This window comes from Macaca fascicularis, chromosome 3 (assembly GCF_037993035.2).
Source record: "Macaca fascicularis isolate 582-1 chromosome 3, T2T-MFA8v1.1".
Lineage (NCBI taxonomy): Eukaryota > Metazoa > Chordata > Mammalia > Primates > Cercopithecidae > Macaca > Macaca fascicularis.
In genome coordinates this window covers 20,915,516-20,931,894 of record NC_088377.1, presented here as the reverse complement: position 1 = coordinate 20,931,894, position 16,379 = coordinate 20,915,516, and the positions used below count along the sequence as shown (strand labels likewise).

At 39.9% G+C, this 16,379-nt stretch overlaps 1 protein-coding gene across 6 annotated transcripts in view; it reads right to left on the bottom strand.

Moving 5' to 3' along the window:
• The window catches only part of APP (amyloid beta precursor protein), a 287,131-nt gene that overhangs the window by 219,753 nt on the left and 50,999 nt on the right, over positions 1-16,379 (bottom strand). For all 6 annotated transcript variants that reach the window (XM_005548883.4, XM_005548884.4, XM_005548885.4 and 3 more), the window contains exon 2: positions 6,196-6,363. In XM_005548883.4, coding sequence (XP_005548940.2) covers positions 6,196-6,363 — 168 coding nt within the window. The remainder of the gene's footprint in view (positions 1-6,195; positions 6,364-16,379) is intronic.

The following is a 16,379-nucleotide window of genomic DNA, read 5'->3' as shown; positions in this document are numbered from 1 at the left end:
TTCCTAGCAATGAATCCATCAATACTGTTTAAAAAATAAAAACATGAAGTTAAAAAAAGAAAGGCAAAATGAACACTCTCCAACACACACACGAAAATCCAAGCCTACAAATGAGAACTATTCATTATTTCTAATTATAAAAGAAAAACACCAGAATAGCTACAATGTGGAAAGTGGCAGGAAGATCGTGAAATATCTATAAAGAATGTTCTAGAAAATTCAAGATGCACAATTTGACAGAAAATGTCAACACTGTCTGAAACTTCTGAGTGAACTTCTCTCCCTGACGCCTGCTCAATACTCCCCAAAAAGCCACTTAAAATCCTAATGCATGATGCACTCTCTCACCTCGTCCTGTCCAGCCTACAAGCCTTTTCTAATCCATACCCACTGTGTTGCAGCACTGGGGTCATTCTTCTATTTTGCCCATGCCGTTCTTCATCACTCTTCTGGTAACAGCTCCTCTCCCCACATCACATGGCCACATGTACAAGGCCAAGATGGGTAGTCCCTGATACTGAGTCCCTGAAGATATGGTGGCGGCTCCAAGGGCGGATGTGTAACTCAAAGCAGTGCCAACCAGAAGCACTCCCTGATAATGCGCATGGGCAGAACAAAGTTGGGATGCCAAACTGGGACTAACACTACCAGAGGTAGTGGCTACCAACGTCCCTGGTCTCCTGGAGGACACCCATCTTAGCAGAAGAAAAGGAGCAAACGCACAGCAGGAAGGTAAGCAGAAACAAAAGAGACCCTAATGGGGAAATACTGACTCTCGGTTCCAGCACCTGCGGATCTCATTTCTGTGTGCATTTTTAAGAAATTGTGTAAGCATCCCCTGCACTACGATCCTTCCCATCAATGGGAGAAAATATTCTCCATATATAAAACACAAATTGTTTAGGGGGTTGTTATCAACTAGCAAAAGAAACTGCCTAATTAACCCCCCCTTACTATCTCCCCAGTCTTTCTCAGAAAAGGAGATGTTCCCTCCCCCTTCCAAGACCCAGCCAATCACATATCCACCACTGGATCTCCCTTCTCCCTAGTTCTTACAGAACTGAGTACTACGGTTATAGCTTACTGTGACCTTGTACTCCTGGGCCCAAGTGACCCTCTCACTCAAAGTGCTGGGACTACAGGTTTGAGCCACGGAGCTGGGCCAAAACCTAGTTCTTAGAGATACCTGCGGCTAGTGCTTAGGATGGATATCAGTCCTTCCCACAGTTTAGTTTAAGCTTCCTTTGGCCCAAATTCCTTCCATTTAAAAAGCAAAATCACAAAGTCTTTCCTTTTGTCTTGAATGACCTCAAGCTTTTTGCCTCTAGGTCTTTCCTCCAGGAGTCCACAGCTGACTTCACCACTGACTCACGTTGTTTTTCCTACAAGGGACTGTAATTTAACTTCTCCCCATGCTATTCCACAGGGTCAACAATGACCTTTTATTTGCCAGATCCTAACAATGTTTTGTCACACACACACACACAAATGCCCAAAAACAAGATATGAGCAAAAGAGATTCCTGAGTATCCTAGCAATGAAATGCAGGTGTTGTCTTTCAGACCCTGAGGGTGGTGGGGAAAGGATTATCTGATTCTACAGCAGGTTCCTCCGGTTGACTTGCTACTAAAGAAGCTATTTTACAACTTACACCCATAAAACTCTTACACCCTTATCATTTACATCCTTACAAGCTATTTTGCACCCTTACAGCTTTGTAAAGATGCATACTGCAGACCCTCATAGCAATGCAAGTGTTCCTGTACCATGCAAATAATTTGATGATATTCTAGATAATTCCAGATGATTCCTGTTCATAGCCATGCAAATCAAGTATGCTGGGGAAGGAATTTTAAATCTCTCCAAGTCAAAATGAACATCTTACAATTCATCTCATTAATGAATTGAATAAAATATTTGACATGTGTTCAGTCTGCATGACAGACATGATTTTACCTTGTCAAAAACTACACTTCAACTGCTTTCTGTTTGCATCATGCTTGCACTCTTACCTTTCCCCTCATTTAGAAATTTATATAGCTTGACTTCCAGCATGTTACACCTCCTACTTCCTACCCTATCTCTCTGGTCACTGCTCATCTCCATCATGGGGAATCATGGGGAATCGTCTCTCTTTGTTTGCCTTCAATGTTGCAATTCCCCAAGGTGCCTTCCTTGGGTTCTTGTCCACAGGTGTCACTGAGTGGGTAAAATGAGTGCAAGTCTAGGCTGGGTGCAGTGGCTCACTCTGGGAGGCCGAGGAGGGTGAATCACAAGGTCAGGAGTTCGAGACCAGCCTGGCCAACATGGCAAAACCCTGTCTCTACTAAAAATAAAAAAAATCCCAGGCGTGGTGGGGGGTGCCTATAATCCCAGCTGCTTGGGAGGCTAAGGCAGGAGAATTGTTTGAACCCAGGAGTTTGAGGTTGCAGTGAACTGAGATTGTGCCACTGCACTCCAGCCTGGGCAACAAGAGCAAGACTCCATCTCAAAAATAAAATAAAATAAGTAAATAAATAAATAAAGTCTAGTGACTTCCGGTTGCTACAAAATAAAGCCCAAATCCATTAAAATGGCTCACAAAATATGATGTTTTGGACCTTTCTTACTTATGGTGCCTAATGTTGAAGAATCTGGCTGGTGTATATCATCTGACAAGACTTCCGTGGGTGGGTGGTAGGCAGAGGATAGATAATACCAGAATTGCAAGAGGAAGGCGACAGCGAAGGGCTAATTCTCTCCACTCATGGTGGCCACCAACCATCTGGTAAAGTCCAGAACTGGAAAGAACCACTCTGTGCTTAACCTTGTGATGCAGTTTGCCTCTGTGTCCCTACCCACATCTCATGTCGAATTGTAATTCCCAGTGTTGGAGGTGGGGTCTGGTAGGAAGGGACTGGATCATGGGGCTGGTTTGAATGGTTAAGCACCATCCCTCAAGTGCTGTCCCGTGACAGTGTTCTCATGAGATCTGGGTGTTTCAAAGTGTGTAGCACCTCTCCCTTCACACTCTTTCTCTTTCTTGCTCCAGCCATGTGAACATGTGTCTGCTTCCCCTTCACCGCCTGCCATGATTGTAAGTTTCCTGAGGCCTCCCCAGCCATGCTTCCCGTACAGCCTTCAGAACTGTGAACCAATTAAACCTCTTTTATTGAGAAATTACTCAGTCTCAGGTAATTTATTATACCAATGTGAGAGCAGACTAATATACCCTGGGATAAATAACAGGCTAAGACAGAAAGTAAAGCTACCCAGCCATTAGTAGGATCTCTAAGTGAAATGGGAAAAGAGGGGTGTTCCTGGGGTCAAGAAGAGTAATTTTTGTATGGCCACCATACAAATGTGAAAACATCTGGTTATTCATACGTGAAACTAAGGGAGGAAAAACTTACATGCAAACTATGACACATGTATCAAAATAGTCGATTCACCAGAAAAGGACAATCTGGTCAATGTCATAAACTAAATTTTAATTCTAGCCTTTAAAAAAAGTTTATTTAACACTCAGAATACACAATCTGTACGCATATATCCAAAAAAATAAAATGGTATCAAAAACATATAAGTACGCACAGAGTTCCGATTTATAACATTTATAACTTATCTACATAATTGTACTACAAGATCTCTTCAGCAGAATGCGAATATTATTTCTAAAATTGATACTTTATAAAAGTCATACCCAGGCAAAAGTTGATTTATTATCAATCCATACTTAGTAAATCAGCACAGAGAATGTTCTTGTAAAAATAAATATCATGGGCCATACGCAGTAGTTCATGCCTGTAATCCCAGCACTTTGGGAGGCCAAGGTGGGTGGATCACAATGTCGGTAGTTCAAGACCAGCCTGGCCAATATGGTGAAACCCTGTCTCTATTAAAAACACAAAAAATTTAGCTGGGTGTGTTGGCTGGTGCCTACAGTCCTAGCTACTCAGGAGGCTGAGGCAGGAGAATCACTTATACCCGGGAGATGGAGGGTGCAATGAGCTGAGATTGTACCACTGCACTCCAGTCTGGGCAACAGAGCAAGACGTCATCTCAAAAAAAAAAAAAAAAAAAAATCAAACAAAAAAAACCAACATATAATGAACTTAAGCATTAGTGATTTCCACTATTCATCATTTCACATCATGGTTCATACTCCTTTCAAGATAAAAATTACTTAATATGTAATATATTGTGATAATGCAGATGATTTTTGCTTCTCAAAACACCAATTAGTAATTATTGTCCTTAAACAGAATGCTATCAAAACAAATTAAACCTTTTAATAATAATTTTAGTATTTATAATTTAAAATAAAAGGATCTCAATAGAATAGTAATATTAAACAACAAACATTCATTATCCAAGTAGGCTAAAGAAAAATTTCTAGTACAAAAAGGATTACAACAAAATAAAATGTTGCCAGGCTATCTGCTATTTTTTTTTTTTTTTTTTTTTTTGAGGCAGAGTCTCACTCTGTCGCCCAGGCTGGAGTACAGTGGCCGGATCTCAGCTCACTGCAAGCTCCACCTCCCGGGTTCACGCCATTCTCCTGCCTCAGCCTCCCGAGTAGCTGGGACTACAGGCGCCCGCCACCGCGCCCGGCTAATTTTTTGTATTTTTTAGTAGAGACGGGGTTTCACCGTGTTAGCCAGGATGGTCTCGATCTCCTGACCTCGTGATCCGCCCGTCTCGGCCTCCCAAAGTGCTGGGATTACAGGCTTGAGCCACCGCGCCCGGCCTGCTATCTGCTATTTATAATGAGTGTCAAGAATTTTGCTTTGCCAACAAGCATAAGACTAATTACTTCCAATGTTCTTAAGATGCAGACACATGTCCTAGAAGAGATAACTATCTAAGAAGTGTGAGATGAAATGCCTGGAACTCCAGCTATTTTAAATTGAATAAGAAAGGAGCACCCCGTACAGTAACAGCAAAAGGACTACAAAGAATTAAACAAAAATGAAGATCTCCATGAAATGAGGAGGCATGATTTCCAGGATATAAAGTTAAGTTTAAAAAAAAAAAAGCAAAGTGCAGAACAGTGCACTTTATATTTTTTTTTTGTACAAGAAGGAAAAACATGTATTTTCTTTTGCCAAAAAAAAAAAAAAATCAGGAACAATGAAAATGTTTATCGATAGAGAATGAGTAAAAAGTGAGCTTTCCAAGTATATTTTATAGAACTAACATGATAGTCAAAAAGTAAAATTAGTAAGGGAGGAAAAAACTAAAACAGAATACAAACAGATATAAATGAACTAAAATATATATCAAGCTGGTAAAAGAAAAAAATTGATTCTAACACTTTTAACCAAAAGACCTTGACTGTAGAGCCGTGGTAAGATATATACTAAAGATGAAAGGCGTGCGGAGGGCTGAGCATGGTGGCTCATGTCTGTTATCTGAGCACTTTGGGATGTCCAGCCAGAGGATGGCTTGAGCCCAGGAGTTTCAGACAGCCTGGCCAACACAAGGAGACCACATCTCTACTAAAAATTAAACAAATCGGTTGGGCGTGGTAGCTCATGCCTGTAATCCCAGCACTTTGGGAAGCTGAGGCGAGCGGATCATGAGGTCAGCAGATTGAGACCATCCTGGCTAACACGGTGAAACCCTGTCTCTATTAAAAGTACAAAAAAATTAGCCGGGCGTGGTGGCGGGTGCCTGTAGTCCCAGCTACTCAGGAGACTGAGGCAGGAGAATGGCGGGAACCCGGGAGGCAGAGCTTGCAGTGAGCCGAGACTGCACCACTGCACTCCAGCCTGGGCAACAGAGTGAGACTGCGTCTCAAAAAACAAAAATTTAAAAAATCAGTCAGGCCTGGTGGCATATGCCTATAGTCCAGCTACTCGGAGGCTGAGGTGGGAGGACTGCTTGAGCCCAGGAGGTCAAGCAAGGCTGCAGTGAGCCATAACATGCCGCTGCACTCCAACCCGGGCGACAGAGTGAGGAAAAAAAAAAGTGCTGAGACATCTTAAACTTTACTGCTTAGTGATGGTCATAATATGACATCATAATTTTAAAAACATTTATATGTGTATCATAGGGTAATGCAAATAAATATATTAATGGTATGGCAAATCATTAGGAACCAAGATTTTTACTGTAGGGTTAAAATACTGATGCAAAACATAAGAAGTTAAATTTTCTGAAAACAAGTGCACGTGATCCAACGTGAACTGCTAGCCACCAGACAGGACTTACTTCTTGGCAATACTGCAGGATGCCTTCCTTGGTATCAATGCAGGTTTTGGTCCCTGATGGATCTGAATCCCACTTCCCATTCTGGACATTCATGTGCATGTTCAGTCTGCCACAGAACATGGCGATCTGGGGTTCAGCCAGCAGGCCAGCATTGCCATCAGTAGGTACCTGAAAGAAGAAGCTTCAGTTAGTGATAGAATCCATAGCTCCAAGGCAGAGGCTGGGGGGAAGAACAGGGATCAAAAAGAGCTCTATTCTTGCTCATTCTTAATTAGGAATCAGTCCGGTCTTCAACCCTGCTTTAGATTAAGTGTTATGTACGCTACAGACATTTCTAGCCGCCTATAAGATAGTGCTTTCTTTTACACTGAAACAGAGAAGGAAATTACCAATACCGAAAGGAATTTACTCATGAAAAATTTAAACATTTTCCCATGTGAGATTTTGTGGTACCTGCTGAAACGTTCTGACAACAAAATAACATGTTTTTCTATAATAAATATAATCACTGTGGAGGCTACCACATTCTCATAATAAACTCCACTGACTCACACAGAGCACAATGCCTGCCAGGCCCTGCCTGATGACCAAGCCTGAAAGTAATACTGTGTGCCACCTCTCAGCACTGACAGCAAGCATGGCATTGGTAGTTAACAAGTGACTGCATTATGATTTTGAACGGAAAAATTCACTGTAGAAATCACCATCCACAAAAATAACTGAGTATGTTGGTGATTCTACCTGATTTTCCCCAGAATATTCTCTGGTTATCACTCTCTCAGCTCTTAAAAAGTCTGTTAAGGGTGTCTCCTCTCCCAACCATCTGCAAGGAGCCAACATTTTCTCATTCAGAGCTCTGCATAGTGCCTGCTGGGTAGTAAGTAAGCCGTCCTAGCTATTACCATTGCAGGCAACAGACCACTTCACAAACTCATGAAAAAGGGTGCCTTCTGCATTTTCAAACCCTTCTGTGTACAGGCATTACCTTTACAAAAATATTTTTAAAAGAAAAAATGGAAGTCCTGAAATATCTGTATTATGTCACCTAATAGGTTCTGGTATCTCAAAAAGAAAAAAAAAATTCAGCAAGAAATGAAAAATATATCCACAGGAGTAAAGGTGTTACTTAAACCAATTAGAAGGCATATTAATCATGATCGGCCGTCCTCTGTTAAATGGGGAAATAAGAGACATCATGCCAAGAAGAATTAACCTCCAGCAGAAGCCATTCGTTCACACACTCAAGAACTGGGTGATTCCATGATAACTTGTATCATTCCTAAAATCAGTCCACAGGAGGAAAAACACCAACTAAAATTGCACTGAGAAATTTCTGGCTAAAGACGTGAAATAGTTTCCAAACATTTCTTCCCACATAAATGTAAAATAGGATACATCTGGCCATTTTAGTCATTTGTACACATATTTCATCAAAACCCAACAGAGGACTTAGGTCCTCACAACAAAAAAAACAAAACAGGTCTTAGACTGGACCAAGTCATGAGTGCAAAAGCTGCTGGCAAAATCTCTAGAACCATGTTTTCAAGTAACTTTTCCAATATTTAACGAAATTCTGCCTTGACATTGCCAGATAGTTAAGTAAAAGCAGCCGATGCCAAAATATCCAGATCAATTGCAGAAATAGCTAGGGCCCCTCAACTCCTCCATCTGAGCCCCTTGCCACTTCCTGTGACTTCCACGAAACTGGGGGTCTCATTCCCTGACAGATGCAGAGCAGCAAGCTAGGTAGAATGCTTTATAAATTTAAATTTCACAGCTTTCCTGGGGGATTAAGAGGAATTCATTGTCTTGATCTTAGAAATCAAAATGCAAATGTTGCCAATCTTACTGAAATAAGAAGTACAGATAATAACACTGCAAAAACGTTAAAGAAAGTCAAATAATAATCAGGTACCTGTGGAAAAGGCCCTATATTAGATGCCATGGAGGGCCCTGATCTTAAGGAACATACAATTCACTAATGGAATCGCCATTGTTCCTACAGTACTTTATTCTGTTCACCTTCCGAATTCATTCCTGTCCCCAGGATTTCCAGTCTTTGCAGCATGTTCGTAACTGTACAGAGACATTAATGAGCCTTTACCATAGCTGGTAAATATTCTGTTGAATCAATCTCCTCCTCTCTGCCTCAAACTCTCTTTGTACTTTTGTTTATCCACAATCTGTTCATTACAATGTCTAAGGAAAGCGTTCTACCTTCTTGTCAATACAAATGCCCTTCATTCCATTTCCTTCCCACAGGGAGCATTTAATTGACAATCTCTCTCCCCAGTGTAGCCAGCCTCCAAGAAGGCCCCCAGTAGTCCCAGCCTGCTGCTATTCAGGGACCTTGGGCAATCCCACAATGTATCAGGGTCTGTCTGTGCAACAAATGGAGTACAGCAGAAATGATGACGGTGTAACTTCCGAACATGTACATATTAGACTTAAAGATGCTGCAACTCTTAAAAACAAACCCTTTGCTACCAGAAAGGTCATGAAGGGCATGATGATGTGTAACATCCAAAACAAGGTCATGAAAGGCATCACAATTCTTCACTGCTCTCTGGAATCACTCACTGTGAGGGAGGTCAGCTGCCATGTTCTGAGACATCTGGTGCTAAAACCAGGAAAGTTTTTGGCAAAATACAATGTGTCACCCTACCTGACAAACCAAGTAAATGCTTCTTCATTTTTGTTTTCCTCTTTTCATTTAACTTCCTTTGGTTTCTCCTATTCTTCCTTTTGTCATCCTCCCTGCTTCTTCACTTTACAGATATTTTAATGTCATCTGTTGGCATATGTGTGTATGCTATCAAAAAGTGGTAATTTTTTAAACATTTTTTTCAAATAAATTGATTATGACCCTATAATTGCCTCACGTTCTCATCACTTTTTAATGCCATCTGTTGGCATATGTGTGTATGCTGACTACCAAAAAGTGGTAATTTTAAAAACTTTTTTTCAAATAACTTGATTATTTGTCTCATGTTGTCTTCATTTTAATGTTTAATATTTAATAATGAGAGTTTAGACTAGAAAATATATGCTTCAGTTCCTTTCAGGTTTTCCACCAAATGAGATTTAATATTAACTTTAAAAATAAATGTTTGGAGAATCGTGATGATTAACATGCTCTATTTTCTTCGAGTGGAGATCGTTTAATAATTTAAACTGTGAATCCTCAATAATTAGGGTAAGCTGTTGAATTAGAAATTGTAAAATTGGTTGTACGTATAGATCTTTTTACATTTGACATTACAAGAGCCCTTCACAAATAAATATCAACTCACAAAAGCCACGTTTCTCAAGCAAAATTTTTCCCCGAACCAACACCAGGTGTGTATATGGAAATCAGAGCAATTAGCTTGGAGATACAAATTGAACCAGACGCCTTCCTATTCTTACTGAAGCCCATCTGCAAACAATTCCATGCTTTCACTATATATTCCTGTCCCCTTTAATTAAAACAAGACAAACGACCCACGGCATCCTCACCTGCATCAAGTAACCCATTTATGAAACAAAGCCTGGTTGCTAAGCGCAGCCACTCCCTGGCATTCAGCCAGAAGGAAATATGGCCACATTAATCCATTGCCATCCAAGGGTTAATTCCCTTTTCCTGAATGAAGCCTCAAAGAAATGACTTAATAAATCATACACAGGGTCCTATTCAGAATCTGTTAATAAGGACACTCTTAAAATTGAAATCTTTGAGATATTTGCTGCCAGTAAAAAAGTACCGTCTTACAAAGTCATCCTAAAGATAATTATTCCTAATGTTTTTAAACATTTTTCTTTTCTAAAAGAAAAGAAATATAAATACCTTAGTAGATGGGAACTATAACCACTTAACTGCTACATTTTAGTTCTATTTATGTCTTAACACTATTCTAAGGTGAGTTAAGGTTACTTTGCAAAAATCTAAGACAACATTTAAAAGATGAGAACTGTGATACAACTGGCCATTCGTGGTCTATGCATTTCTCATTCGTGGTCTATGCATTTCTAAGACTGAACATGAAGGTAATTCTTGTAAACCGAATGACTTTCCATTGACATCATAAAACTGGAGATGCTTTCCCATGGGAAAACAGTGTTCCTGACAATGAACAAAATAACCAGCTGAAAACAATGAAGCATTGACAAATTGCCTCAAAAGCAAGAGGCTGTTTACTGAGTGCTCTGAACTACAGAGACGTACATATCAAACTTAAAAATGCTGCAACTCTTAAAAACAGAAAATAAATACTTTTGTTACCGGAAAAAAAAAATATTTTTGAGCCACAATACAAAGTATACTGAAGTGAAATGGACTTTCCGAAGGAATTTTTAGAAACGGTTTTAAAAGAGCCTTAAGGGGATAACATAAACAAATATAAACATATATACCTAATCTGGACCAGTCTGCAGAGGTGAACCTGGAAACCCTATGCCTACAGTTGCTGCAATTTTCAATTAAATGCAAAGCCACCTTCTTGAACAAGTTCTCTTGTTGTCCTTTCAAACAGGGTGTTCCCTTTCTTCAAAAAGTTTCTCTCTGTTATCATCTAGGAGATCAAAATTCCTTATGAGCAGGCTTGGCAGCATTCCTCCCCAACAGGGTCCCATCTAGGAGGGAAGAGTGAACAAGGAGCTCTCTGTTTTGCTAGCCGAAAAGTCCTGCTTGGCAAGGAGAGGGCACAGATCCATAGCTTAGTTGCATCCGTGGATTTATGTAATTTTAAGGTTTCTGGCTAATGAAAGCCATCTGTTTTCTGCATTTGAACTAACTGCTCTCACTAGTCTAAACAGCTGGCCTCATATAATGAAGTATGTGGTACTTTTTAATCAGTTCGAACTTCTTAGAGTCAGATTCTTGCATAATCTCATTTTTTTTTTTTTTTTTTTTGTATACACTGTCTCACTCCATCACCCAGACTGGAGTGTAGTGGCGTGATCTCGGCTCAATGCAACCTCTCCACCTCCTGGGTTCAAGCTATTCTCCTGCCGCAGCCTCCTGAGTAGCTGGGATTACAGGCCTGTGCTACCACGCCCAGATAATTTTTGAATTTTTAGTAGAGACGGGGTTTCACCATGTTGGCCAGGCTGGTCTCGAACTCTTGGCCTCCCAAAATGTTGGGATTATAGGCATGAGCCACTGTGCCCAGCTTTGCAGCGATACTATTTCTACCACATCCATGGTTTCCTGACATAAATACTGGATTCCCTTAACCTGGGCATAATTCAACTATACCCCACAAGAGTGCTTTACATTTTCCTGTTAAAACATTTAAATTCTCCATTGTCAAATGTAAAGAACTGTTTTCTAGAATCATAATCTAGAAAATCTGAGTGAACCCCTTTCAAGGGAATAATTCATCTGTAGGGTTTTCTTTTAAATGCCAAAGAAAAGTATTTCCAGTGGAAGCGGAACATCTGTAATCGCTCATTTCATCACTAACTGAGAACTGAAATTAAAATCAGAATCACATAAGTGGACCCTAAGAGGGAGGAAAAGGCGCCGGGTAAGGATGTGTCCAAGGCCATGGGGTTACAGAGATAGAGAAGGGAATTCAACTTATTCCGTCAAGGTTCTGTTAATGTGACCGGGCTGTCTCTCAAATTAAAATGGAAAATTGCAATTTTCCAAGGCTGTGCCCCTGTGTGTGTGTGTGTGTGTGTGTGTGCATGTATCTGTGGTGGGCAAAAATAGAGAAGCTAGTAAAAAAGAAAAATAAAATGTGATGACTGAAACTGCACATGGTTTCTATTTACCCTTGTGGAGAGCTGCCACATCTATTCACAGCCACTATTTGCTGCACAATTATTTCAGAGCTTGAGTTTCAGCCTAAAAATGATTTGCCGTAAAAGTGAATGGGAGAAAAACAATTCCTTTCAGCGGAGTAATCTGCATGTTTCACTCCTGGAAACTTGAAATTCTTTTTGGGTCACTGTTGATCTGGTTTCTAATTACAAGCTATCCTCCTTTGATGTTTTTCATGGTCTCTGTTGATATTAGGTTGGTGCAAAAATCGCAATTACTTTTGCACCAACCTAATACCAAGCTTTTTTTCTACTCAAAGGATAGATGTTCTCAAGTTGACCGAAAACTCCTACCCACTCATAACAAGGCCAGTAAATCATGCTTGCTGCTGGTGCCCAGTAGGAAATCAAGAGGTGCCTCAATAGGAGCCTTTGTTATTCACCACTTGTGAAATTAATAACCAACATCTGAAGCATGCATTTAGGCGGTATCCAGAAAGAGTGGCATCTACGGCTAGGACTGATGTAAATGGATATAAAACTGGAATTACAAAAAATAGAGCCTTACACATGGCAACCAAACTCTTAGCCTCAAAAACAGTTTACAATCTAGTCAATGTCCATTTAGTCCTAAAAGGTGAATGTTTTCTTTTAACTTCATATATATACATACACACAGACATATGAAACCATACACATACTATACCATGTATACTTGTGTCTAATGTTGTACTCTTGCATTGGTAAGACTAATTCTTCCCAAGGTCACCTTGATGTAAAAACAGTTCATCTCTTTCATTCTGTCTTTACGGTTTTTCTGTGTGTCTTTTGTTTTGTTTTGTTTTCTGAGACAGCTTCGCTCAGTTGCCCAGGCTGGAGTGTAGTGGGGTGATCTCGGCTCACTGCAACCTCTGCCTCCCAGGTTCAAGTGATTCTTGTGCCTTAGCCTCTTGCGTAGCTGGGACTACAGGCATGTGCCACTATGCCCAGCTAATTTTTGTATTTTTTAGAAGAGATGGGTTTTTGCCATGGTGCCACTCCTGACCTCAAGTGATCTGCCCGCCTCGGCCTCCCAAAGTGCTGGGATTATAGGCATGAGTCACAAAGCCTGGCTTGTCTTTAAAGTTTTACTGACATGTCTCACACAGTCACCACAGGGAAATAAATAAATAAATAAATATATATATAAATAAACAGTATTTGAGATCTTTATCCTATTATGACTCTCTCAATATTGCCATATCTCATCAGCCTTGACCTTGTGAACATGGAGACAGAAAGAGGGTTATTAACAGGCAAAAATCCAACGTCTACTAAGGCCTTTACTCATTATCTCATTTGACTCAGAAAAACCAAGATAAGTCACTTCCACATCTAGTCAGATAATCAGAAGGGCTCAAAACCAGCCTAGAGTCTGATCGAGAGCGTCATTCCAAAGCACATGTTTGCTTTTTGCCATAACAAGCCAGCTGGCATTCCTGGTACTAGATCTCAAGCTTTTTTATTTTTCAATCTTGAATATTATTTTCAAGTAATTTTTCCCCCATGGCAGTGCTATTTTGCATGTCTTTGTTACTGGCTTTAAAAAAAAATACTTTTAGAGCAAGTAAAATGGGAAGCAAACCCACTGCTTAAATGTCTAATTTGCATTTCTCAAATTTAAATCACTAGATGTTAATATGTACTAACCTTTGGTAGTCTCCTCTTTAAGAAATCTCTCCTGAAATGCAAACACAAATTTCTCCAAAGTCAGTTCTTTCCTTAAATCAAATGCAGCCAACTGCATCTGCAAACTAGGAGTCCAAATCTCCCAATGTTCCAACTATTAATGTTTTTCAACCATTACATTATTTAGTCTGTATTTTCTAGTTTTTCAACAGTTGACATATACCTATATACATATACACCTATATATATACCTGCTATACAGCTACCTGTATGGTATGTAGTGGTAGTGCTAGAATAAACACATGCACACACACACAGACACATACATACACATGGTTTAAGAGCTCAATTTGCACAAATCTCAAATGCTGGTGCTTTGCTAAAATCTCATTCTAGAATTAGTGCATTTAAGTCCATGTTGCTAACAAGGTGGAGGACTTGGTAACTGGGCTCCTCAGAGATAGCGGTTTGAATGGCATTCACTGAAAGAAATTGGATAGTAACAAATAAATGATTTTCCAGTATGACTTCCACTGGTTCTGACAGCTAGGACAGATTAGCACCCAGCACAGAATACGACAAAGAAAATCAAAACCTATTATTCCTCTTCATTTTTGGTACAAGAGATATTCTACATATATTCAATTCTAATTTTCTACTGTTTTCTATCAAATGTAGCCAAGCTAAGCCAAGATCAGCTGAACCCTGAGCTTGTGGGCTATAATAAATGGTTATTGTTCTAAGCCACGAAATTTTGGAGTGGGTTTGTGGCTTTGCTGCATTTTTGTGGCAAGAGAAATTAACACAGTCATGTATTTGATAGGAATAACTAAAATACTAAGTGATAGAATCAAGGCATAGATTATTTCAGAAGGTAGAAACTTTCTCAAGTTGCCTTTTTTTAGGTATATGCAAGATCCTATTTATTGTGTTAAATAATTATTTGAAGTATTAGATGACAGGAAAGAGAAGAAGATGAAAAAACAGCTAATACACTCGTAAGCTTCACCAATACAGCTCCAGATGACCACAGGAAATCTTGCTGCATCAGAAAAAATCTAGAAGGATGCAATCACATTTTTAGATAAACAGTAAAAAAATAAAAATAAAAATAAAAATAGGGTTGGCACTGTGGTGGCTCACGTCTGTAATCCTAGCATTTTGGGAGGCCGAGGCGGGCAGATCATTTGAGGTCAGGAGTTCAGGACTAGCCTGACCAACATGGTGAAACCCCTTCTCTACTAAAAATACAAAACAACTAGCCAGGCGTGGTAGCACATGCTCACAGTCCCAGCTACTCAGGAGGAGTAGGCAAGAGAATCTCTTGAACCCAAGAGGCGGAGGTTGCAGTGAGACAAGATCATGCCACCGTACTCCAACCTGGGTGACAGAGTGAAACTCCATCTCAATAATAATAAATAATAATAATAGTAAAATAAAAATAAACTTGGAGGGAAAGAAAATTTTATCAGGAGAATTTAAAGAAAACAGAACTAGCTCATCCGAAAAAACTGAGGGCAGAAGACATCTGAAGGAAAATCACAAGAAAGTGCCCAATGAAATGAACAACAATGATGGAGAAATATTTGGGGTTGGGAAGAAACATCGTAAGATCATGAGCACCTCATCAACAAGTCACTTAAATTAGATGGACAATCAAGCAGCAGCATTTCTGAAGAGATTATCGAAGTTGGTAGAAAGTCAGAGATTCACACTTTTCCACAGTTTTTAAGCAGTGGAACCTTGTACTTAAAATCTATGGGAAACCCTCATAGCTGGGCACCTCCCTGCTTGAAACCTGCATTCCTGCCCCACATAGCATGTATAGCACTGGTGATCTAAAGCCATACGCTATGATGCTTTTAGTCACGCTCTAAAGTCATCATACTATGATTAACATGTGGCATTTCATTTGATTGTTTTTGCTTAATCCCTTGTGCTCAGGGGCTTACCTCTAGACTTTTCGATTGTAGCCTTATAGGCCTTACTGCCCTACACCCACAAGCACCTTCACTCCCTCCTGCTGCTGTTCTTGGAAACTCTCCTCCCTTACACAGTTCTTTTTATACATATATATTAATTTAAGCGGTACAAGTGCAGTTCTGTTATGTGGTTATACCACATTAACCCTTGAACAACACAGGTTTGAACTGCACGGACCAGGTCCACTTATACACAGATCTTTTTCAACAGAAGTTACAGCAGGCGGGCCTGACTCTCCTGCTTCCACCTCTTCTACCTCTGCCACCTCTGAGACAGCAGGACCAGCCCCTCCTCTTCCTCCTCAGCCTACACAACGTGAAGAGGAGGAGGAAGACCCTTAGGCTGGTCTGCTTCCACTTAAGGAACTGCCTATTTTCCCTTCCTTATGCTTTTCTTTAATAACTATTCTAATAAAGTAAGCTAGAGAAAAAAATAAGTATATTACACATATACAAAACATGTATTAATTGTTTATGTTATCAGTAAGGTTTCTGGTCAACAATAGACTAATAATAGTTAAACTGGGGGGGAGTCAAAAGTTATACATGGATTTTTGACTGCACAGGGGTTAGCACTCCAATCCATTACTGTTCAAGGGTCAACTGTATACCGTTGAATATCTTAAACCTATACTATCTAACAGGGCAAAAGCACTGGCCACTTGTGGTGTATGAGCACTTGGAACAAGGCTAGTGAGATGGAGAAGCTTTTCATGTTATTTATTTATACTTAATATAAATGTAGACTGAAAATCTGTTACACCATCCCATTATTAAACACTGAAGCAT